Genomic DNA, 23,986 nt, shown 5'->3' with positions numbered 1-23,986 from the left:
ATGGCCTCATCAGGGAAGGATCCGAAGAATCTTTATTCAACTATGTCATCGTCGCCGCCGAAGCAAAGACGATGAACAATCTAAAAACCTAGACTACGAAGGACTAAAAACGATCAACACACGTGGACTCGACGACCCCCTTCATCACCGACGATCGAGGTCACCGGCGGAGGGGAGCCGCCGGAGAACGGTGTTGGAAGATCGGTCTCCCCTGGCGGCGGCTAGGGTTCCAACCGCCACGGATGAGAGGAAACAACGATGCGTTATGTACGTGTGTACTGGTCTATTGTGTCATTTCAAAATGTGCATTGGACGCAGGTGTGGAAGGCGCACGTGGCAGCACCGCTACGCTCCAGAGTACACAGGACCGTACATGTTACTATGTATTTTCGGAGACGGTTGTGATACGCGCCATCAAGTTGGAGGATCGGAATGTGTAATTTTCTCCCTGTAGAAGGTACAGTTAACTCTAATAACAGAAAAACAATATAACTCACGATTTCAAAGTCAGCTGACATCGCAGTACACATCTCTTTCCCAAAAGAAAAATGAAACTGCAGATCTTCCTGTGGTGCTCTCAGCCTCTCAGGTGGCCTGCGCTCCGTGCTCGTAGACTAGAAGCATCACCGGAATCGGCGCGACGTGCGAAAAGCTCCTCATGCATTCATGTGACGCGAACCGTGGAGGTGCAGTGCGAGCTGCTCTCCCGCCTGAACGGGTACAGGATGACACTGCACGATGCCTCGGCGTCCGCGCTCACCCTGAACAGCCGGAGCGCCGCGGCCTTCCCCGCCACCGCCGTCTTGGCCTCGAAGGGCAGCGCGCCTGCCACAATGTCCACCATGTAGTGCCTGCTCAGGATGACCCTCGCCGCGTCAACCCGCACCCGCGCCCCGACCGTCCTCGTCGACCGCGCCGGGATCTTCCCCGCGGGCGCGGCGGACCGCCCCACCGCCGCGCCGCGGTACGTCACCGCCGTGACCACCTCGCCGTACCGGAACGGCGCGTGGCTTGGGTTGTGCACGGTGACGTCGACGGCCAGGGAGAAGTTGAGCGCCGGCGGGAGGACGGTGAAGGCGGCGAGCTGCGTGTCCACCGCCGTTGCCACCACACGCGGCGGGTGCGGGCGGAGCAGCAGGAAGTAGAGCGCGGTGGCGAGGGCGGCGCCGAGCAGGAGGGACGCCGCGAGCAACGCGCAGCAGCATATCACGGCGGCCTTCTTCTTGATCCTTGCCATGTTTGGCAGCAGCAGTTGTCTGGAAGAAGCACGAGGGACGGCGGAACTTCTCGGTTGTGGCGTTTCTTGATCATTTTTAAAGTGGGTGGCGTTTCTTCAATTGTTGTTACTAGTGCTGGAATTGAAGCTTAGGCCGTGCGCATTGAAATAACAGTGACAATTCGTTTTCTCGAATTTGTGGGGTAGTATTTGAGAATGATTCGCTGTTTGTTTTTCAAGAATTTGTATTTCAAGAACAAGCAACGTGGGTTGCCTGGTTGTAACGGCCTTGTGGATCTTGTGAAGAACATCTCTTATTTTTCTCTGTATGCATTCTCAGGCTGCACAAATTCGGAAACATTGGCACACGCGGGGAAATACTGATTGTATGAGTGCACTTAGAAATGTTGACTACGTAGCATATACTATTATTTATTTTATACAAATACAAAACCCTCTATTCCAAGAGAAAAGCTTGCAAGCTCACCGAAAAAAGTTACTCACTCCCACAGTTCTTGATTGACACCCCGTGTGGGCTCCTCGCACGCACAGGTAAAAATAGTTAACCGACATTAACCGTGGACGTGCAGTCGGAGATGGTCTCCTGCTTGAGAGGGTAGGTGGTGATGCTGCAAGTCACCGCCGAGCTGGCCCTGATTTTGAACGTCCCCAGCACCACGGCCTTCCCGGCCACCGTCGTCCTCGTCTGGAACGGCAGCATGAAATCCGGCAGGTCGAGCAACTTGGAAGCCAGTTCCTGGACGAATTGGGGCGTGAACACCACCTTGTCCGCCTGTACCACCACCGTCCCGCCGACCGTCTGTGTGGTTCGCGCGCCCACCTCCCCCGCGAGCACCACCGACTGCCCCACGGGCGAGCCGTAGTACGTCAGCTCCGTCACCACGTCGCCGTAACGGAACGCCGCGTAGTTGGGGTTCTTCACGGTCACGTCCACGCCCAAGCTCATGTTGACCTTTGGCGGGAAGGAGGTTACTTCGAATTGAGTGAACGTCGAGCTCACCACCGTCGCCACCACGTGCGGCGCGCGCGGCCGGAACACGGTGAAGTAGAGCGCGACGAAGACGATGGCGAGGACGAGGATGAGGGCAAGCAGCACGCTGCAGCAGATCACGACGGGCTTCCTCTTCATCCTATCGAATCGGCTGGTGCGCGCTTGTTGAAGCCTTTGATGAATATCTTTGGGTTTGGATGTCAATGGGACGTAGTACGAGCAAATGAGACGGCCATATGTAGGACGGGGAGTTTCATTGGGATTACAGATGGATTTTGTTTCTGGCTGTTCGGCTTGGTGTGCGCATGCATTGTTATCCGTGTTGTTTTGTTTGGTTTCTTTGCAGGTTTGGGTGCGTCTGGAAAATCTCCCAGCCTCTGGTCTGGGGAGAACGGTAAACTAGAGGATGTACGTATAGAAGTACGTCTCGCATGTTATACCTCAAACTTAACGGCTGGTTTGGTTTGCTTAGCTTACAAGTTACATATATACGTACATGTGTGATTTCTGGGAAACTAAAATAATGAAACTAAAAACCAAGAGAGCAATCCTTGCGCAACTGTCATCATGTACATAACTTTTCCAGTAATTGCATAATGTTAGATAATATTACCTGAGGGTAGTGAACATATGTTTCATCTCTGCAGGTTTCGGTTCGTGGTCCGTTGCGGATCCGGAGCCAACGGAGGTTTGGTGGTATAGGATGGGGGCCGGAGAAAACTTTGATCGGCTTGTTCGGTCCGGCATCGGCAATGTCTCTCGACGTTGTTACCCTTCATGGAGGCGATGTCGAGGTCTCTCCTATCCACCTCCAAACCCCTCCTGGAAGAAAGTCCAAAATTCAGTCTAGATTGGGCGCGGCGTCGTCCTTCGCGCCGTACCCTCCATGGAGGCGCCGTCTTGGGAGGTTCTGCTGTTCGGCAGAGAGATGTTGTGGGTGATGGACTCCATGTAGCTCCAACAGCGGCGACGGTGTGGAGGCTGCAAGGAGGTGCGACGTTATTTCTGCTGCGTCGATGACGACGAATATTGGCAGCATGGTGCAGTTGGATGTCGACGACGAATGCAGCTGGATGGACGAGCGCAGGGCAGTGGCGCTGTCTGGCGTCATGGTGGCGTCGACAACTGACCTAACAAGGTCTTTGCGTCGGTACCTGCTTTGAAGATGGTTAGGTGGATGACGGCTGCGGTAGCCTCGGTGAGTGCGCAACACCGCTGTGTGACCCATTCCCGATATGTGGCTGGAATGGGGCAACCGGCATTAGATGTTAGGTTTCAGTGCGATGTCTGTTTGGTATTAGGCTCGGGCATTCGGCACCCCTGCATCAAGGGGATAGGAATAGCGACAGGTGTCGCCAAGATGGTGGCTTCAGACTTAGTGATGTAATTATTAAATGGTTGTATGCATCATTCAAACACTCATCGAATCTATTGACAACGACGTCCTGTCACCGTCACCGCAGCAGTTGTTTGCTTCTTCATACTCGTTTCATTCCGTTGCAACTTACTCCTACATCATTTGGAATTTTCGGCGATGGAGGTGGACGGGTAGACCAAGTCCAGCAGGAAACAACAGGTCCGCATGTAGGCAGGACAAATCATTAAGCATTGTTCTGCGTACCTCACTAAGCTATAACGCTGGCTGTTTCGACGGTTACATTGCCCGGCCTTATAAAATTCTAACCCAGGTGGTGTGCCTACCAACTTAGGCCGTGCACCTTTCACTCTACAAGGGCATTATCAGTGCAGGGGACAAAAGAGGGCAGGGAACAAAAGAGAAGACGTAACAGTATGCGCCCGCCCTGCCTCACCAATGTTTGCTCACACCGACAACGACCTATAGTACCTTCTCACGAATGATCTGTTGCAGTCCCTGACCCGCAATCGTTTCCATGTTTCAAAGGGACCTCCTATATGGCGACTAGCGCACCCCCGCTCCCCCGCGCGTCCTCATGGGCCGGCCCATGTGAAAGGCGGGAAGCCCCTTTGTTTTTTATCAGTTTTTCACTTTTTACAAATAATTATTTCCCAATTTTTTTACAAATAATTCGAGATTTTAAAAAGTTGTGAATTTTGAAAAAATGTTTGTGAATTTAAAAAATGTTCATAATTTAAAAATAATTATTTGTAAAATGATAAATGTTCATGTTTTCAAAAGCTGTTCCTGATTCCAAAAAAACATAATCATATATTAAAAATGTTCACATATTTTAAAAATTATTCATGAATATTTTTTAAAAAGCTCATCAATTTTAAGAAAATGTTAAAAATATAAAAAGATGAACGCAATTTCAAAATATGTTTGTGAAATTCTATAGAATGTTCATGAATTTGTCAAAATATGTTCACGAATTTTAAAAATGTTAACGATTTCAAAAAAATGTTGATGACCTCCTCCAAAGAATGATACTCTCCATAACTATAATTATTCTCTCGTCCAAAGAATGATAATCTTCATATTGATGTGATCTTTCTACCCAACGCTCGATGTTACTTTTCATAATTAACGTGATCTTGCTGTCTAATGATGCTCTTCATAATTAACCTGATCCTTCTGTCCAACACTCAATGTTAGTTTTCATAATTAACGTGATCCTGTTGTCTAATGATTCTCTTCATAATTAACGTAATCCTTTCGTCCAAAAATATATACTCTTCATAATTAACGTGAAACCAACAAACTGTACGAAATCAAACCAAACCAAACCAAGATGTACCATCACAATCACAGACTCCTCTTTAATAGTAAAGCATTATGATAGGTTTCTGCAATGCTATAACTGCATCATCCAGCCAAGAACCGTCTGGGATTGGTCAGGGGCAGATCCATGGCACCCCGTCTAAAAGTGCAAATAATTTACACTATACATCTAAGGCTAATTGTCTAAGTGCATCTTCAACGCCGACCACAAGGCAGATATGATATATTTTTGTGGGACTCGTCTGGATACGACAAGTGCCCTGTGGCGGATGCCGGGGACTGCCGGGCAAGCTACTTGGCGGCGTCGAAGTAGAGAGGCTGGTTTTGCTCCGGCTAGGACGGCGACGGCGGCGGCGACCCTGTCCTAGGCCCCGCCCAACCCCTGCACCCCATCCCAGGCCCCACCCGCCTTGCTCGTTGCCCTTCTTTATGTCGGCCGCCTTGTCCTTTGCCTTCGATTTGAGGCAGCGGGCTTGCCTTTGTCTCCGAGTTGATCTTCCGAGTGACCACCTTCTTCGGATTCTCCACCTCTGTCGTCTCCAGCAGCTTTTCGTATGGGTCCATGCAGCAGCGGCGAAAAGGGCGAGTATTGGTATGGATAGCGACAGGATGGTATAGTCGAGAGGGTGGAGAAAGGGAGGAGATTGTCACAAAAATTGCTCCAAATGGGCAGGCTATGCCTCGGTTTTGGGTGGGCCAAGGGTGTCAGAGTCCTATGTGTCAGGTGTCCGGACTCTCGCAAAGCCCCCTAATTTGCGGGAAAAATGGACAACCGAACCGATCTGTGGACAAATACGGGACATCATTGGATGGTTTGCGTCGGACAACTTGGTCCGGATGGTTACGAGCGGTTTGAGAGTACGCGTTACAGATACCCTAACCTCTTAATGCTATTTTAGGACATTTTTTCAGAACAATAATGGTAATTTAGACCTAGCTATGGTCTTTGAATTGTATTTTATAATGTTTGAATCGTCGTATTGAAATTATGTTGTCTATGCATTATATTTGTATAAACCGTGGGACTCCAGTGCTGAAGTTCATGGGCCCGCCACTAGAACTGGTAGAGTCATTTGGAATCAGCTTCAGAATGTACGTATGTAGTAGGAACTCGCAACCGGAACGTCCATAGTTTCCGACTTACAAACTGGAAAGAATAAATAAAGGAAACAAATTGTGGCACAAGAGGATGGATGGATTACGAGCGACGCACGCTAGTAATTACGTCCAGGCCCTGTGCGGACCCTCGAGACGCAGTTCGAGCTGCTGTCCCCCTGGAGGACGTAGACCTGGACGTAGCACACCACCTCGACGGTCACGCTCACCTCAAACGCGCGCAGCACCAGCGCCTTCCCGTCCAGCCTCACCACCACCACGAACGGAAGCGCCCCGGCCACCACGTCGCCGGCGAAGTGCGGGCTCTCGGCCACCTTGAACCCGTCCACCTCCGTCACCGGCGCCACCCACGACGTCGTCCGCCTGCCGATCTTGCCGGCCGGCACCACCGTCGTCCCCACGGGTTCGCCGTGGTACGTCACCGCCGTCACCGTCTCCCCGTACCGGAACGGCGCGCGGCTCGGGTTGCTCGCCATCACGTGCACGCTCGCGGACAGCGTGAGCGACGGCGGGAGGAGGCTGAAGTCCTCGACGGTGGTCTCCACGGGCGACGTCACCACGCGCGGCGGGAGCGGGCGGTACAGGATGTAGAGCACGAGGGAGAGGATGCCCAGGATGACGAGAACGGTGAGCAGCACGCAGCAGGACAAGGCGTGATGCCTCTTCCTCCCCTTCATGGCCGGTGGATTTTTCACTCGACTCGATCGCGTACTTTCGGTATGGCCTGTATGTGTACCTGGTTGTGTGCTGCGTCGATTAGGATCTGGCTCCCGTTATATTTGCTACGTTTCTTGTTTGTATGTTTGGCGCGTGGTCTGAGATTTCTTGCCCATGGGTTTTCAGTCCGGTTGTTTAGAAATTCGTGTGCATTCTGGGGAAAGGAAATGGCTTGTTGGTGGTGCAGGGTACTGCGGTATGGTACAACTCACTCTGTTTTTTAGGTTCGGTTGGAGGATGCCTAAAACTGAAGGAGAGCTCGTTTGGGTCCTTTTGATTTTTTATTTTTATTTTCGAGAAACTTCCGATCTATTCATCTTCAACAATGACAGTACAACGAAAACTAGGGATAATAAAAATCACATTCAGATCCATAGACCACCTAGCGACGACTACACGCACTCAAGCGAGCCGAAGGCGCGCCGCCGTCATTGCCCCTCCCTCGCCGAAGCTGGGCTAAACGTATTGTAGTAGACAGTCGGAAAGTCGTCGTGCTAAGACCCCATAAGACCAACGTAGTAGATAGCGTAGATCAGAAGGATCCAACCTGAAAACACATGAATGTAGACGAACTACGACCAGATCCGAGCAAAACCACCATGGCAGATCCGCCGGAGACACACATCCACCCGTCCACCGATTATGCTAGACTCACAATCGGGATGGGGCTAGGCGAGGAAAACCTTATTCCATCTTCAGGGAGCCGCTGCCGTCTTTTCTTCCTGAACAACACACAAACCCTAACAAAAACGTGAAGGAACAATTGAAACAGAGCCCTCTCGCAGGCAAGGGCCGAGATCCACCGTACCACCGTGGCCCTAAGGCCACCGAAAACGAGACAGATCGATGGTGAGGCCGGCGGGAGGCAGGGGAACCCTAAACTTTTCTTGAGGAGGAGGCAACCCGCTTGGTTATTTTGGTCAGACAATTGGTTTCTTTTGATTTGATCACCGAAATGCTATAAAAGACTGGGTTTATCAAGAAACGCCTTTTGTCGGTCGATTTTGCACGTAAATCTTAAAGCTATGACATGTGGCAATTTTTTGTGAGACATACTATTCGCTCCCAGGAATGTTCCCAGATAATGACACAATCGTTCGCTCCCACACACCCTTCCAAGGGAATGACTCCGTATGTAGAAGCCTATGTAGAATGACACTGCCTACATGTAGCTGACAATTACGGACGATAACTATTCTGCGTAGCATGACAGTTGGGTTTGTTGTACCCTGACAATTCCTGAACATGCGCTGCTTCGCAAGACGGGTCATCGTTGGCCTTGTACCAAACCATCCCTACCCCTTCCTTCGTTCATTTGGCCATGAAATCTGCGTGAAGTCTATGCCAAATTTCGTGGAGTTTGAACATTTCAATAGCTCTCAATAAAAAGAGTAAATCTCGGGCCGTGAGAAACATTTGAAAACAATAATGTTCGGAGCTCATTTTGCCTTTTTTGCCACGAGCTCTCAGAATGTCATTTTGCCATGAAATTTTGCACGCACCTTACGCACTCCAGCATCTTGAATAAAAAAAGAATTCAGATTTTTTTGATTTTTTCTATTTTACCGTTCAGCGGGTGCAGATGAGCCTGGGCATTGAATTGAATATCGGACTTAAGGGCCTTATTCTAAGTCCGCGCATGGCCTCATTTCTAAAGGAACTTTCCCTTTTTCTTAGCCTGCAATTCTCTTTGTTGTAGTATGCCAAGTTCCTGAAAGCGCATGACAATTCTCTCTGTCGTAGGAGCCTCCTCGAGGGAACATTCGTTCGTGCTAGGATTCTCCAATAGAAAACGTCAACCCCTACCAGGATCCTTTGATGATGGATTGTTCAAAACTTGAAATACATGTCATACTTTTTATTTTGCGGATCAGTAGTGAAGGCAAAATAAGTATGAAAAAATTGGTTTGTCAAACGGTAAAATTGGCAACAACAAGCTGGACAAAGGAATTATTATAAGGGGCCTGCTACGTGGCAGCCCGTTATTAGTCGCATCCCCCACCTTTGGATCGCACCCTCGTGGCCTCGTTTCGTTCTATGTGTACCCGAGATTCCTTCACCGTGCACATCTCCTTTATAGCCTTGAAGCCGTTTCCAGCACCGACGATCTCCCCCAACATTGGCCGCAATCCAATATCGTCGCGCTCCCGCTAACACCGGTTGCATCATCGTCGTCGTTGCAATCATCGCCACTCAACGTTGTCATAGTCGAAGTTTCTACAACGTCGATGCTACAACCAATCCACCGCATCAGTATCATTGTTGTTGGTGAATGGCGAGCGGCACAACATCAAGTAATCGAGGTTGAGGCAGTCGGCGATGCTGGAACCAACCCCCTTGTAGCATCGCAACCATTGCTGCTGGTTGGTGCGTGTCAAAGTCAAGTCCAACGTGTAGCTATTGGAGATATGCCTAGAGGTAACCGTGTGATGATATTATTTATCCCTATGTATTCATCAGTTATTTGTATTGTCCTTGAACGTCATCATTGATATGTATCAATAAGTATATGAATTGGTTGTGAGACTATATGTTATATGATGATTGTTCGAGTGGTCCCTAGTTGATAAGATTATGCAGACAAATATCATTTGAGTAGTATACGGTTTGGTTGATATTATGTTTCGCAAGTCATGGGTATAGAGATGTTATCCCGATAGTATGGAGTTGAGGATGGGGGACTTTGAGACGCAGTGAGATATTGTCTATTAGTCTCAAGTAATCACACATCACAATAATAAATTTGTTAATGAAAAAGTGCAGCTGAAGCACCATATATTCCAAATCATTATTCCACTTGTATCAGCAAAATATTCCAACATTATATACAAATGATGTTTTTCTTTCTTCTTTTGTTCTATTTGTTTGTTTGCATATAAAATACAAGTCAACAAAAGAACTATCACACGGGACAAATGTCCAAATAATACAACACATATGGTCCACCAGTTCTTAAAACATTGTTCCATCACAAATTTCCCACCAATTCTTAAAGCATTGTTCCACCATAAAATGTCCGACCAATTCTATATACTAGGTGATTTACCCGAACATTGCGGCGGGATTTTAAAGATTAATTTCAGATGTACTCCCTTAGTTTGTTTTTAGTCTGCATATAACATTTGTCTGAAGTCAAACATTGTAAAGTTTGACCAACTTTATAGTAAAAAATAACAACATTTACAATACAAAATCAATACATTAGATGTGTCATGAGTTGAATTTTCATACGTTATAACTTTCATATTCTGGATGTTGATATTTTTTAATATAAGTTTGGTCAGACCTTGCATAGTTTGACTTCAAACAAATCTTATATGCAGAGTAAAAAGAAACGAAGGGAGTATTATGTATGAAGAAAATAATTAATCTAAATCAAAAGCTATAATTTTTCTAATGTAGAAATTTTCCATACTTGCACTGTGTGAGAACAAAGAGTATGCATGAGGTTTGCATGGGGCTGTAAAATAGTGTTAGTGGATGCTGACATGGCACATTTGATGAGATGAAAAGTTGCATGTTGAAAGAATTAGTCAGTGAGGATCAGCTATTTGGGAATAGTGGAAAATATTCCAACATTATATACAAATGATGCTTTTCTTACTTTTGTTGTTCTATTTGTTTGTCTGCATATAAAATACAAGTCAACAAAAGAACTATCACACAGGACGATTAAAAAATGTACCTAATACTACACATATGTCCCACCAATTCTTAAAACATCGTTCCACCACAAATGTACCACCAATTCTTAATATACCAGATGATTTTCCGGCGCGCAGCGTGGGAATTTAAAGATTAATTTTAGATGTATTATATATGAAAAAAATGATCTAAAACAAAAGCTACAACTTTTTTAATGTAGAAATATTTTGTACTTGCACTGTGTGTACAAAGAATATGCATGTGGTTTGCATTGGGGTTGTAAAATAGTGTTAGTTGATACTGACATATTACACTTGATGAGATAAAAAACCACATGTTAAGAGAATTAGGGTTAGTGAGGATCAACTATTTAGAAATAGTAGATATTGCAACCATAAATAAAAGTGTTCTGTAGGTTCTAGGAAGTGTTTTATTTATACACCACAAATGTATCTTGTAATTTTATTTGCATCTGTTTATTGCCCTTGAGCATACCTTTTACTTGGGCTTATGTTGTTGGCAGGGTTATTTTAACTTAGACTACATTTATATTGTTCTCTCTAGATTAGGGCATCTCCAAGAGTGACCCTTAAACTGCCCACATACGTTTGGACTGCGCTGTCCGGACCGTGGAAGCCATCTAACACGGCTGTGTATCGGTCCGCAGGGCGGCCTGGTCGTGTTTCTCCCGCAAACTGGAGACAAACATGGGGGCTTTGCGGGTGTCCGGACCGCTGCTACACCCGCTTCTGACCGCTCTGGCCCACCCAATCCTCCCACCCGCCCCTCCCACGCTTTCCAACCCATGCGTCACGCCACTTGCTGTGTTGCATTCATGCCGGCCCAGAGCATGCAGTTGCCTACGTTGATGCCCTCGATTTGACCGGACAGGAGGGCGGCGCAAACGGACGCGACCTTTCGTTGCCGGCATTGAAGCGGCGCGCCGGCCGAGAGAGCGCCGCCCTCTGCTCGCCCTGCTGAACATGCCTCCTCGCCGCATTCAAACGGCCGCAGACTGCCCACCTTCTTCCATTAAAACCCATGCGTGTCTCGATAAACCTACTCCGGCCACATGTCCGTTCGCGAGCCACCTCTAGCATTTGGGGTTGTCTTATTTTCATCTGGATTTTGACCGTAGTCGGTCTATATGATTGTATTTTGGATGATGTATGATGATATTTATGTATTGTGTGAAGTGGCGATTGTAAGCCAACTCTTTATCCCATTCTTGTTCATTACATGGGATTGTGTGAAGATGACCCTTCTTGCGACAAAACCACTATGCGGTTATGCCTCTAAGTCGTGCCTCGACACGTGGGAGATATAGCCGCATCGTGGGCGTTACAAGTTGGTAATCAGAGCCATCCCCGACTTAGGAGCCCCCTGCTTGATCGAATCGCTGGCGTTGTTGAGTCTAGAACAAAAATGTTTTGAGTCTTAGGATTATCGGAGAGTAGGATTCTTTTTACTCCTCAGTCTCTTCGTCGCTCTGGTGAGGTCTCCTGACGTAGAAGTTTTGACTACTCTCTCCTCAAATTTCACGAATTTTTTTTTAGGATCACGCGGGTATCTTGGAATCGTTCCGATCGATTTGTGACGAGAATATTGTTCTTGGTGCCTCCTGTCATTTAGGGGTTGTGGCAGTGTCCCGGGGAGTTGAGCTCCGAGGTGTTGTCGTCACAATTTTATCGTTGCAGTTCTGGAATACCTGAGTTTCGCCGACATCGAAATCTCTTTTATGTAGTTGTTGGTGAGATCACCTCGACGCCACCCAGTACTGGGGCGGGAGTTCGGGAGTATTGCCATAACTTGTATAACGGATGTTTTTCGAAGGTTGAGGTAAACGATTTCCGAAGGTTTCTTGGTTATGTGTTGACGGATGGATACAGCTGGATCTAGGGATTGCTAGTTTGGGTGATATATATTTGTGTCCCCTGTATCCCCTACACCAGATTGCATAACCAGAAAGTTTCGGGAGTTTATAAGTGGGAATTCAAGTAGCCTTAGGATTTCTTTCCGACAGATGCATGATATGAGATTGGGGTTCGACGTCTAGTGGTCCGCCTGTATACGGTTGATTTTACAGTGGTCTCGTTGTGTCTTAAAGAGTCCATGGCTTTGCCGACTCGGGGACGCTTCGTATGTCATGTGCACAGCCTTGTACATGATGGTGCTGTACGATTGAGCCCGTGTGGGCCCCACCACGAAAACTTCGGACGAAATATCTATCATATGTTTGTTCCGGCTTATTTTGCAAGCCAATACTTTGTTTTATTTTGTATTGTGGTATTCGAGTTTCTTCGAATTCATTTATTCATTCCATATCTTTTTCAAGTGGCTTCTCAACTTATGGAAGTGTGATGTTTTACTACGGAATTCATTCGTTCATCTTCGTTCGAATGTTTATTGTGAAGACTATATGTTGCAATTTCTGTCCGTTGATTCTACTTATCTTTTGTCTATCAAGATGCTAAAGGATGTCACCCTCTTCAGGATGGCTCCGCCAACGCGTCAGAATCCGGATCGCAATGAAGGGAGTCAAGCGAACCCTCCGCCACCACCTCCACCTCCGGAGGCATGGCAGGCAATCATGGCAGCCACCAACGCCAATGCTCAGATGATTCTGCAACTCTTGCAAGAACGTACTCAAGGGCAAGGCAATCAAAGCAATCAAGGTCAAGGAAACAATCAGTTTCACTTTGCCACTCTCAACCAGTTTCTCGCAAATCAGCCCAAGTCTTTCAGCTACTGTGCCGAGGCCACGGATGCCGATGATTGGCTCGTGGACATCAACAAGCATTTTGAATGTAGCAATGTCAGGCCTGAGGACTTTGTCAAGTTCGCTTCTTTCCAGCTCAAGGACCAAGCTGCTGATTGGTTTCAGCAATACAAAGATTCCAGAGGAGGTCGTGTGATCACTTGGACTGACTTCTGTCGGGACTTCAAAGCGCACCACATTCCACAAAGTGTTGTCGAGAGCAAGCGTGAGGAGTTCCGCAATCTCAAGCAAGGAAACATGTCTGTGTATCAATACAACATTCAGTTTCAGAAACTTGCTCGCTTCGCTAAACAAGACATTCCTGATGAGAAGAGCATGATCTATCACTTCAGAGGTGGCCTTAAAGAGGATCTGCAGCTAGCTCTCGTTCTTGTTGAGCCTACTCAGTTTGATCAATTCTACAATATGGCACTGAAGCAAGAGGCTGCTCAGCTCAAGTGTGAGGCTTCTAAGAAGAGAGTCAGAGACGCAGTTCAGTCTTCTTCTTCCTCACTTGTGACAGCTAGGCAACAGAAGTTCTGGTTGCCTCCTCCTCCTCCGTTTCGTCAGCCTTACCAGCAGAAGAACAAAGGTGGCCATGGTTCTTCAAACTCTTCCAACTCTGGCTATCAGAACAAGTCTCAGAATCAAGCTCCAAAGTCCAATGCTCCTTATCACCGTCCACTCTCAGAGGTGACTTGCAACAAATGTCAACAGAAAGGTCACTATGCTAACAAGTGCTTCAACCAGAGGCGTCTTCCTCCTCCTCCTCCTGTCAGATCTTCCAGCAATGCAGTGGTCAAGCATAATCCGAAGTTTGCAAAGGTGAACATGATGAATGCAGCTCAAGCGGAGGAATCTACTGATGTGATAATGGGTAATCTTCCTGTTAATGATATTCCTGCAAAAGTTCTTTTTGATACTGGTGCATCACTTTCTTTCATATCAAGACCTTTTGCATCCAAGCATGAATTGCATTTCCAAGGATTGCCTAGGCCGTTAGCAGTTGTCTCTCCGGGCAAATGCATGAATGCAAGTTCCATGGTTCCGAATGTTACCATCAAGATGGGCGACTATAGATTTCAGTCTTCTCTAATTGTTCTTGGTGACTCGGATATTGATCTTATTCTCGGGATGGACTGGCTTTCTAAGCACAAGGCTCAACTTGATTGCGCTGCCAGGGAAATTCAATTGACACACTCGTCTGAGGATGTGATTATTTTTGCTGCTCGTGATGAAACCATTCGGTTTTTCTCTCTCAATGAGAAGGGCAAATTGGATGCCATCTCTCAAATTCCAGTCGTTTGCGAGTATCAAGATGTCTTTCCAGAAGAGCTTCCGGGTATGCCTCCGCACCGGCCAGTTGAGTTCGTTATCGAACTAGAGCCTGGTACTGTACCCGTTTGCAAGCGTCCATACAAGCTTGGACCTAACGAGCTGAAGGAATTAAAGAAGCAGCTCGATGAACAAGAACGTCTGGGTTTGATCAGACCGAGTTCTTCTCCATGGGGATGTGGTGTTCTTTTTGTCAAGAAGAAGGATGGCACGGACCGACTTTGTGTCGACTACCGTCCATTGAACAAGAAGACAATCAAGAACAAGTATCCACTTCCCAACATCAATGAGCTATTTGAGCAACTCAAAGGCGCTAAAGTATTCTCGAAGCTTGACCTTCGTATGGGTTATCATCAGATTCGCATTCGTGAAGAAGATATTCCCAAGACAGCATTCAGAACAAGCTTTGGTTCTTATGAATATACTGTCGTGTCTTTCGGCCTTGTCAATGCTCCTCCAGTGTTCTCTCGGATGATGAATTTCATCTTCAACCCCTATACCAATGAATTCGTTCTGGTGTATCTCGATGATATCTTGGTCTTCTCCAAGAATAAGCAGGATCATGCCAAACATTTGCGATTGGTGCTCGACAAGCTCAGAGAGTATCAATTCTATGCGAAGTTCTCCAAATGTGAGTTTTGGCTCGATGAAGTTCTTTTCCTTGGTCACATCATCTCTGCCAAAGGCATCGCTGTTAACCCCGAGAAGGTGTCCGCAGTTCTGGATTGGGAACCTCCTCAAAATGTCAAGCAGCTCCGCAGTTTTCTGGGTCTTGCAAGCTATTGCCGGAGATTCGTTGAGAATTTCTCCAAGATTGCAAAACCTCTTTCCAACCTCCTACAGAAGCATGTGAAGTATGTCTGGTCTCCTGAGTGTGACGTCGCTTTCAACACTCTCAAACAGAAACTAGTCACAGCTCCTGTCTTGACTCCTCCTGATGAATCCAAGCCGTATGAAGTTTTCTGTGATGCTTCTCTCCAAGGTCTCGGTGCTGTGTTAATGCAAGAGAAGAAAGTTGTGGCTTATACCTCTCGGCAGTTGAAGCCCAACGAGAAGAACTACCCCACTCACGATCTTGAGTTGGCGGCAGTTGTCCATGCTTTGGTTACGTGGAGACATCTCTTGTTGGGAAGACAAGTGGACATTTTCACTGCACAAGAGTCTCAAGTATATCTTCACTCAGCCCAACCTCAACCTCAGGCAGACTCGATGGGTCGAAATGATTCAAGAGTACAATCCGAGTATCGAATATACTCCAGGCAAAGCAAATGTCATTGCAGATGCTTTAAGCAGGAAAGCTTATTGCAACAGCTTAATTCTCAAGCCATTCCAACCGGATCTTTGTGAAGCTTTCCGCAAGCTGAATCTCCAAGTTGTTCCTCAAGGCGTTCTTGCCAACCTCATAGTATCTCCTACTTTGGAAGATCAAATTCGTGAGGCACAACTCCTTGATGCCATGGTGAAGAAGGTGAAACGTGGTATCGACAAGGGTCTTTCCAAATACAAGTGCTATCGCATTGATGACAGAGACACTTTGTTCTTCGAGGACCGGATTGTGGTTCCGAAAGGTGATCTAAGGAAATTCATAATGAACGAAGCGCACAATTCTCTCCTTTCCATTCATCCTAGAAGTACGAAGATGTATCATGATCTCAAGCAGTCGTATTGGTGGACTCGAATGAAGCGAGAAATTGCTCAATTCGTGAATGAATGTGATGTCTGCCGAAGAGTGAAAGCAGAACACCAACGACCAGCTGGTCTCCTCCAACCTCTTGCTATCCCAGAATGGAAGTTTGATCATATCGAAATGGACTTCGTGACTGGATTTCCAAAGTCCAAGCGCGGAAATGACGCTATCTTCGTTGTCATCGACAAGCTCTCTAAAGTGGCTCATTTCCTTCCAATCAAAGAATCCATCACAGCAGCTCAGCTGGCAGAGCTCTACACCTCCAAAATTGTCTCCTTGCACGGCATTCCACAATTGATTTCTTCAGATCGTGGAAGCATCTTCACCTCTAAGTTCTGGGACTCCTTCCAGAAGGCCATGGGCACAAACATTCGCTTCAGCACAGCTTTCCATCCTCAAACTAGTGGCCAAGTCGAGCGAGTCAATCAAATTCTTGAAGATATGCTCAGGGCTTGTGTCATTTCCTTTGGCATGAAATGGGAAGATTGTCTTCCATATGCTGAATTCTCCTACAACAACAGCTTCCAAGCGAGTTCGGGCAAAGCCCCATTCGAGATTCTATATGGCAGAAAGTGCCGTACTCCTCTCAATTGGTCAGAGACTGGTGAACGCCAACTTCTTGGCAATGACTTAATCACTGAAGCTGAAGAAATGTGTAAAGTCATCCGTGATAATCTCAAAGCCGCGCAATCGCGTCAGAAGAGCTACTATGATAGTAAGCATCGTGATTTGGCTTTCGAGATCGGAGACCATGTCTACCTCCGCGTCTCTCCAATGAAAGGCACTCGTCGCTTCGGTATCAAAGGGAAGCTTGCCCCTAGATACGTGGGTCCTTTCAAGATCATTGGCAAAAGAGGCGACCTCGCCTATCAACTTGAGCTTCCTTCCAACTTCGCGAACATGCACGATGTGTTCCACGTGTCACAGCTCCGCAAGTGCTTCAAGACGCCTGAGCGCACTATCGACTTCGAAGAGTTTGACCTTCAAGAAGATTTGTCTTATCATGAGCACCCAGTTGCTATTCTTGAAGAAACTGAGCGCAAGACTCGCAACAAGTCTATCAAATTCCTGAAAGTGAAGTGGTCGCACCATTCCGACCGGGAAGCCACCTGGGAACGCGAGGACCATCTCCGTTCCGACTATCCGGAGTTCTTTCAGTCCTAGATCTCGGGACGAGATCCTCTCGTAGTGGTGGAGTGTTGTAACACCCCGCATGTAACTTGCCATATTTGTAACTCCGACTCTTGCCATTTCCGGCTATGTGATATGTTTTCCCTCCGTTGTCGGGTTTTGTCTTTCGTTTTGTATTTTGTCATGTCATGCATTTTCATATCATGTCATCATGTGCATTGCATTCGCATATGTGTTCGTCTCATGCATCCGAGCATTTTCCCCGTTGTCCGTTTTCCAATCCGGCGCTCCTATCTCCTCCGGTGCACCCCTCGAGTTTTCTTTCATGTGCGTGTGTCAAACTTTCTCGGAATGGACCGAGGCTTGTCAAGTGGTCTTAATATACCACCCGGAGACTACCGGTCAAGTTTCGTTCCATTCGGAGGTCGTTTGGTACTCCAACGGTTAACCGGTCATCCGCAAAGTCCATTTGAGTGTCCAGCAAAAACCCCCTCTAAAACCAGCCCAAAACCCACCAAACTCTCTTCCATGCTCTAGGTCGTTCGATCACGATCGTGTGGGCGAAAACCGCACCTCATTTGGAGCCTCCTAGCTCCCTCTACCTATAAATGTGTGGGCATCCCGATTTACAAACGCAGTCTAAACCCTAGCCTTCCCCCTCCTCGCGCCTCCGGACGAAGCTGCCGCCGCCCGGACATGTCCGCCGCACTCAGCCGCCGCCCCCGAGCCAGTCGTTGAGCGCCACGTGGCCCCGCGCCGTCCCCGCGGCGCCGGCCCGCCGGCCCCCGCGGCCCGAATCCCTCCGCCGCCGCCCGGGGCGCCTGCCCGCGCCCGTGGTTCGCCGCCTGCCCTCGCCGGCGCCGGCCGGTCCCGCTAACTCCGCCGCCGCGAGCAACTCCGCCGCCGGCCGTCGCGCCTCCCGAGGCCGCCGCCTCCTCGCCCCTCCGGTCGCCTCCTCCTCCACCTAGCGCCGCCCGCCGCCGGTGCCAAGCTCCGCCGTCGACCCACCTCGCCGGAGCTCCGGCCGGCCCGAGTTCCACGACCCCCGGCCAGATCTGGATCGCCGTGCCCGTAGGTTGACTTTTTCCCCGAGCCCTCTTTTTCTTCTAAGTCCTCAATTTATCTCAGCATGTGCTCCTGTTCGAGATGCGATAACTTCTTGCATGTAGCTCTGATTCACGCGTATAATATGTCAAATTGTTCGTCTCGTGATGCTCTTCATTTTGTTCAATTGCACCATGTTCATCAGAGGTCATCTTGATGCCCAAATCTTCATTGGAAGAGGGCTAGTTGCTGTTAATCTCTGGTTCTTGTCAAAACTTGGAGATTTGTCATTTTTGTATCATTTAATCTGTGCATCCTTTGAGCATGAGCTCTACATGTGTTTTGAAGTATGCCATGCCATATTTCCAGTGGTGTAGTCCATGTATTTTTTTGATTTTTGTGGTGACTAGCACAAGCATGCAAAGTAGGCCCCGTAATATTTCTGATTTCAGGGACTTAGTGATTTCTCCAAGTCTTTGTCTGCTGTAATTTTGTTGCCATGTAAACTTGATGCTACAGAGAGATCCATGCATATTTTGGAGATGTTCAGTAAGGATGTTTTGTAGCTATAGTTGTAATTGATCCATTCCTGCAATTGTTTGCAATTTTAGAGTGACATAGAATGACTCAATCTTGCTCTACTTTTGCTATAAAATATTTCTGGCAGAGTCTTAACATGATATGCATTTTTGCCAAGCTTATTGTAGTTGATCCCTACATGCTATGCAATTGTTCTTGCCATGGATAGCTTCATAAACATGCCATCTTGCTTTAGGTATGCTTGGTTTGTCATGTATTGCTCTGTAGTTAGTGCATCAAGCTCACAAAGAGGCCTACATATTAATATTTCTGCCATGCTCTGTTTTCTGCTAAGTCTGGAACCTGATAACGAAACTTTCTATGTTTACATGCTTGCCATCATGTCTTCTGGTCCTTTTTGGCTTATGGTCAGTAAGGGACTTTTGTCAAGTGCATTTAGTAGAACACTACCATGCCTTGTTTTGCTATGTTAAGTTCCTGTAGCATGTTGATTTCATGCTCTGAACATTGCTACCTGATGCTGATTTCTGCCATGTCCAGTTTTTCAGTCTGTGAACCTGTAATCTTTTGCACTTTTGCCATGCTTGTTTGAGCTTGATATGTTGTGAACTAGCCATAGCTCAGTGTTCATCATTTGTCTAGCATCTCCTGTAGATTACTGCCATGTGCTTTGTTGCTATGTTGGGGTGCTGTAGCTTTTTTACTTGTTGCATTTTAAGTGTTATCTTGCTGTTTATCGCAGATTCGTGTCATTCTTGTTTTGCTTGCCATTTGCAAACCGTGCATCCGATTCCGGTGATCTTTATATCGATTTCGACCTAAATCATCTCATATTTCCAGTGGCATGCTTGGTTTGCCAAGTTACTGCCATATTCATCTTTTTCCTTCCAGAGCACGCATATGCATCGCATATCATATCTCGCATATCATACATGTCTTGCATCATGTTGCTTGTGCATTTCTCGTTGTTGATTGTGGTTCCGTTTGTTTGTGTTCTTGTCTTGGGTAGAGCTGGGAGACGAGTTCGTGAACGAGGAACCTGTCGAGTACGCTTACGAGGATCAAGCTTTCGGCAACTCTAAGAATCTTGCAGGCAAGATGACCACCCCTCGAAATCACTTCTATCTTTGCTATGCTAGTTGTTCGCTCTATTGCCATGCTCGCTACCTATGACTTGCTATATCATGTCTCCTATTTCAGCCATGTTAGCCCCTAACCATTTTTTCCTAGCAAACCGTTGTTTGGCTATGTTACCGCTTTTGCTCAGCCCCTCTTATAGCGTTGCTAGTTGCAGGTGAAGTTGAAGTTTGTTCCATGTCGGAACATGGACATGTTGGGATATCACACTATCTCTTATTTAATTAATGCATCTATATATTTTGGTAAAGGGTGGAAGGCTCGACCTTATGCCTGGTGTTTTGTTCCACTCTTGCCGCCCTAGTTACTGTTATTCCGGGATTATGTTCCTTGAGTTTGCGTTCCTTACGCGGTCGGGTGATTTATGGGACCCCCTTGACAGTTCGCCTTGAATAAAACTCCTCCAGCAAGGCCCAACCTTGGTTTTACCATTTGCGACCTATACCTTTTTCCCCCGGGTTTTCTAGAGCCCGAGGGTCATCTTTATTTTAAACCCCCGGGCCAGTGCTCCTCTGAGTATTGGTCCAAACCGTCAGTCGCCGGTGGCCACCAGGGGCAACTCTGGACTGGCCTATCGGAAGCTTGGACAATCCGGTGTGCCCTGAGAACGAGATATGTGCAGCTCCTATCGGGATTTGTCGGCACATTCGGGCGGCTTTGCTGGTCTTGTTTTACCATTGTCGAGATGTCTTGTAAACCGGGATTCCGAGACTGATCGAGTTTTTCCGGGAGAAGGTTTATCCTTCGTTGACCGTGAGAGCTTATGATGGGCTAAGTTGGGACACCCCTGCAGGTTATTATCTTTCGAAAGCCGTGCCCGCGGTTATGAGGCAGATGGGAATTTGTTAATGTCCGGTTGTAGATAACTTGTCACTTGACCCAATTAAAATACATCAACTGCGTGTGTAGCCGTGATGGTCTCTTCTCGGCGGAGTCCGGGAAGTGAACACGGTCTGTGTTATGTATGACGTAAGTAGGTGTTCAGGACCTCTTCTTGGTCATTGCTAGATGACATCCGTTCCATTGCTTCTCATCTCGCTCTCATTTGCGCAAGTTAGCCACCATATATGCTTTTGCCGCTGCAGCTCCACCTCATTGCACCTCCCTTTCCTATAAGCTTAAATAGTCTTGATCTCGCGGGTGTGAGATTGCTGAGTCCCCGTGACTCACAGATTCTACCAAAACAGTTGCAGGTGCCGACGATGCCAGTGCAGACGATGGCGTCGATCTCAAGTGGGAGTTCGACGAGGAACGTGGTCGTTACTATGTGTCTTTTCCTGATGATCAGTAGTGGAGCCCAGTTGGGACGATCGGGGATCTAGCATTTGGGGTTGTCTTATTTTCATCTGGATTTTGACCGTAGTCGGTCTATATGATTGTATTTTGGATGATGTATGATGATATTTATGTATTGTGTGAAGTGGCGATTGTAAGCCAACTCTTTATCCCATTCTTGTTCATTACATGGGATTGTGTGAAGATGACCCTTCTTGCGACAAAACCACTATGCGGTTATGCCTCTAAGTCGTGCCTCGACACGTGGGAGATATAGCCGCATCGTGGGCGTTACACCACCCGTCATTGAACACAATGCAGTTGGCTCCAGCCCCCTCCCGCTATTTAAATGATGCCAGATGCAGGGAAAAATCGCAGCACACTGCGCTCTCATCTCCTTGCACATCATTTTCTCCACAAGCTCATCACATCTGGCGAGCAGGAAGCCGAGTTCTCCGTCATACAAGCTGGCTAGGTGGCCATCGAGCCCGCCAGATATGAGCCAGACAACTCTCTGCTCCGCCTCCATCGACGGTCCAGGCGGCTGCAGGCAGCTCATGGAGGCAGAAGCTCCAAGCCAGCGTGCCGTTCAGCAATTCACAGCTCCAAGCCAGCTCACCGAGGAGTGACGTGTTGCTCCAGGCCGGCACATGGTGGACCATGGCGGAACAGGCATTGTGCCTACCATCGACGATGCCGGGTCACATCGCTCCTCCCGTGTTGCTATTGCTCGCGCCATCCGTCGTCAAAGTGCCCGTGACTACGCCCTGCCGGTGGAGGTCAGCGACGTGGCATCCAGCACGTCCGCTCCCTCCGTCATCATCAAGGAGAAGTAGAACACGGGAGATCGCCGCTGTCGTGGTTCTAAGTCTGACAGTAGAATAGGGGGGGGGGTAGGGATGTAGAGGCAAGATCCTAGCTATGGAGAAGCTGTACGCACGAGTTTACGAGTTCGGGCCCTTCTCGGAGGAAGTAACAGCCCTACGTCTCGGAGCCCGGAGGCGGTCGACTGGATTATATGCGTGTGTGTTACAGGGGGTGCGAACCCTTGTCCCAGAGGAGGGGGTGGCTTATATAGAGTGTGCCAGGACCCCAGCTCCCCTCCGTTACACAGGGTTCAATGTTCATAAAGAAGGAGCGTTACAGGTAACGTCCGTAGTAAAGCGCTATAAATGACTATTAAGTCTAAGGGTAAATGTCCGACCGTTGCTGCGCGGAGTGGCATTAGGTCTTCTGCACGTCGAGTGGTTTAGTGGTCGAGTGACCTAAATAGAGGGAGTTTCCGAGTGAATGGTAGGTCGAGTGGATTGCACTCGACACCTTCCTTGGGTCCCCTCTTTTTACTCTTTGAACCTCTTTGCTTCTAGGACAGGGACCTTAGGTAGGACGTATAGGTCAGGCCTATTACCCTACCCCAGGTCTATGTCCTCATCATTAGCCCTCGAATGGATCGAGGTCCGAGTGAAAAGAAGGTTGAAGTTGACCTTGCTTTGACTCTTGCTTTCATCTCGAAATGATGCCAGTTGTTGGAACTTCGGCTTTGTTTCAGTCGCCTTGATCGATTCAGAAATGACCGACTGGTTTTTATAACATCATCCATCGAGTGTTATCCTTGACATGGAATCTTTGGCGTGATCGGTTGTAGAGGATCCCGGATTTCGCGGGATTCGAAATTTTGGTGGAAGCGCGCCAGGCGGAGCGCGCCGTGGTAAGCGGAGTAGATAAGTAGGACATTTCGATTCCCGCGCCACCTTTTTCGCCACGTATCCCGTGTGCGACTGTTAAGGGATTTGACAGGATAGTCCGGGCCCACGCTTCAGCCACTCGAAAGTAGGCCTTTAAAAGCGGCGAGGCCGAGGCGTCCGCACTGTGTGTGCCCATTCTCCTTCTTCTTCCTCTTGCTCCTTTACCTCGTTTTGCTTCTCCACTCTCGACGCTGCCACTCCGCTGCCATGGGGAAGGAGAAAACGGCGGCGCTGGAACGCGCGAAGAAGGCGACGGGGGCGGCGAAGAGCAAGAAGACGAATCGGGGATCTTCGTCGCGCTCGGGGCTGCCGTCGGGTTGGATCCAGGGAGATTGGATTCGATCCTCACTTCGGCAGGAAGACTTGGACGATATGGCCGAGTTAGGGTTGATCGTCCATGAGTCCACGCGGTTTCCGGAGGGGGAAACGGAGCCACAGCCGCGACCGGGTGAGTGTGTCCTGCTCGCCACTCATGTCGACCGCGGCTTCTCGCTTCCTCCACACCCCTTCTTTCGAGGTTTCTTGAATTTCTTCAGGGCTCAACTCCATCATTTCACTCCCAACACCATCACATACCTTGCCGCATTCCTGTCCATGTGCGAGAATTTCCTGGGGTGTCAACCACACTGGGGTCTTTTCAAGCACATTTTCACCATCCGCTCCCAAACAGTGAAGAAAGCGAACTCAAACGACGAGAAAACCCATGTTATCCAGATGTGTGGGGGTCTGGGAATTCAGAAGAGGAAGAGGAGTTCCTTCCCTTCGACGACTCTTCCTGAGTCGGTCAGGGGCTGGCAATCGACCTGGTTCTATTGCTAGGATATCGTGACCCCAGGCCAGTCGACTGGACTTCCCCCTTTCTCTTTTGATCGTGTTCAAACTCCATCTTCGTTGAAAGTGACCGCCGCGGAGAAGGCGGAGATGGGC

General features: G+C 48.1%; 3 protein-coding genes across 3 annotated transcripts; all 3 read right to left on the bottom strand.

Moving 5' to 3' along the window:
• Positions 1–664: 664 nt before the first annotated feature.
• LOC109746733 (uncharacterized) lies at positions 665–1,237 on the bottom strand. Its single transcript, XM_020305836.1, has one exon. It carries the CDS (start codon positions 1,235–1,237, stop codon positions 665–667), a length of 573 nt encoding a protein of 190 aa, XP_020161425.1.
• Positions 1,238–1,778: 541 nt separating this feature from the next.
• LOC109746734 (uncharacterized) lies at positions 1,779–2,366 on the bottom strand. The gene has a single exon (XM_020305837.1). The coding sequence runs from the start codon at positions 2,364–2,366 to the stop codon at positions 1,779–1,781; it is 588 nt and encodes a 195-aa protein (XP_020161426.1).
• A 3,588-nt stretch (positions 2,367–5,954) lies between these two features.
• Positions 5,955–7,213, bottom strand: LOC109746737 (uncharacterized). Its single transcript, XM_020305840.4, has one exon. The coding sequence runs from the start codon at positions 6,720–6,722 to the stop codon at positions 6,144–6,146; it is 579 nt and encodes a 192-aa protein (XP_020161429.1). The 5' UTR covers positions 6,723–7,213; the 3' UTR covers positions 5,955–6,143.
• Between the last annotated feature and the right edge of the window lie 16,773 nt (positions 7,214–23,986).

This window comes from Aegilops tauschii, chromosome 2 (assembly GCF_002575655.3).
Source record: "Aegilops tauschii subsp. strangulata cultivar AL8/78 chromosome 2, Aet v6.0, whole genome shotgun sequence".
In the NCBI taxonomy this organism is placed as follows: Eukaryota; Viridiplantae; Streptophyta; class Magnoliopsida; order Poales; family Poaceae; genus Aegilops; species Aegilops tauschii.
This window is presented reverse-complemented; position numbering and strand designations above follow the sequence as displayed.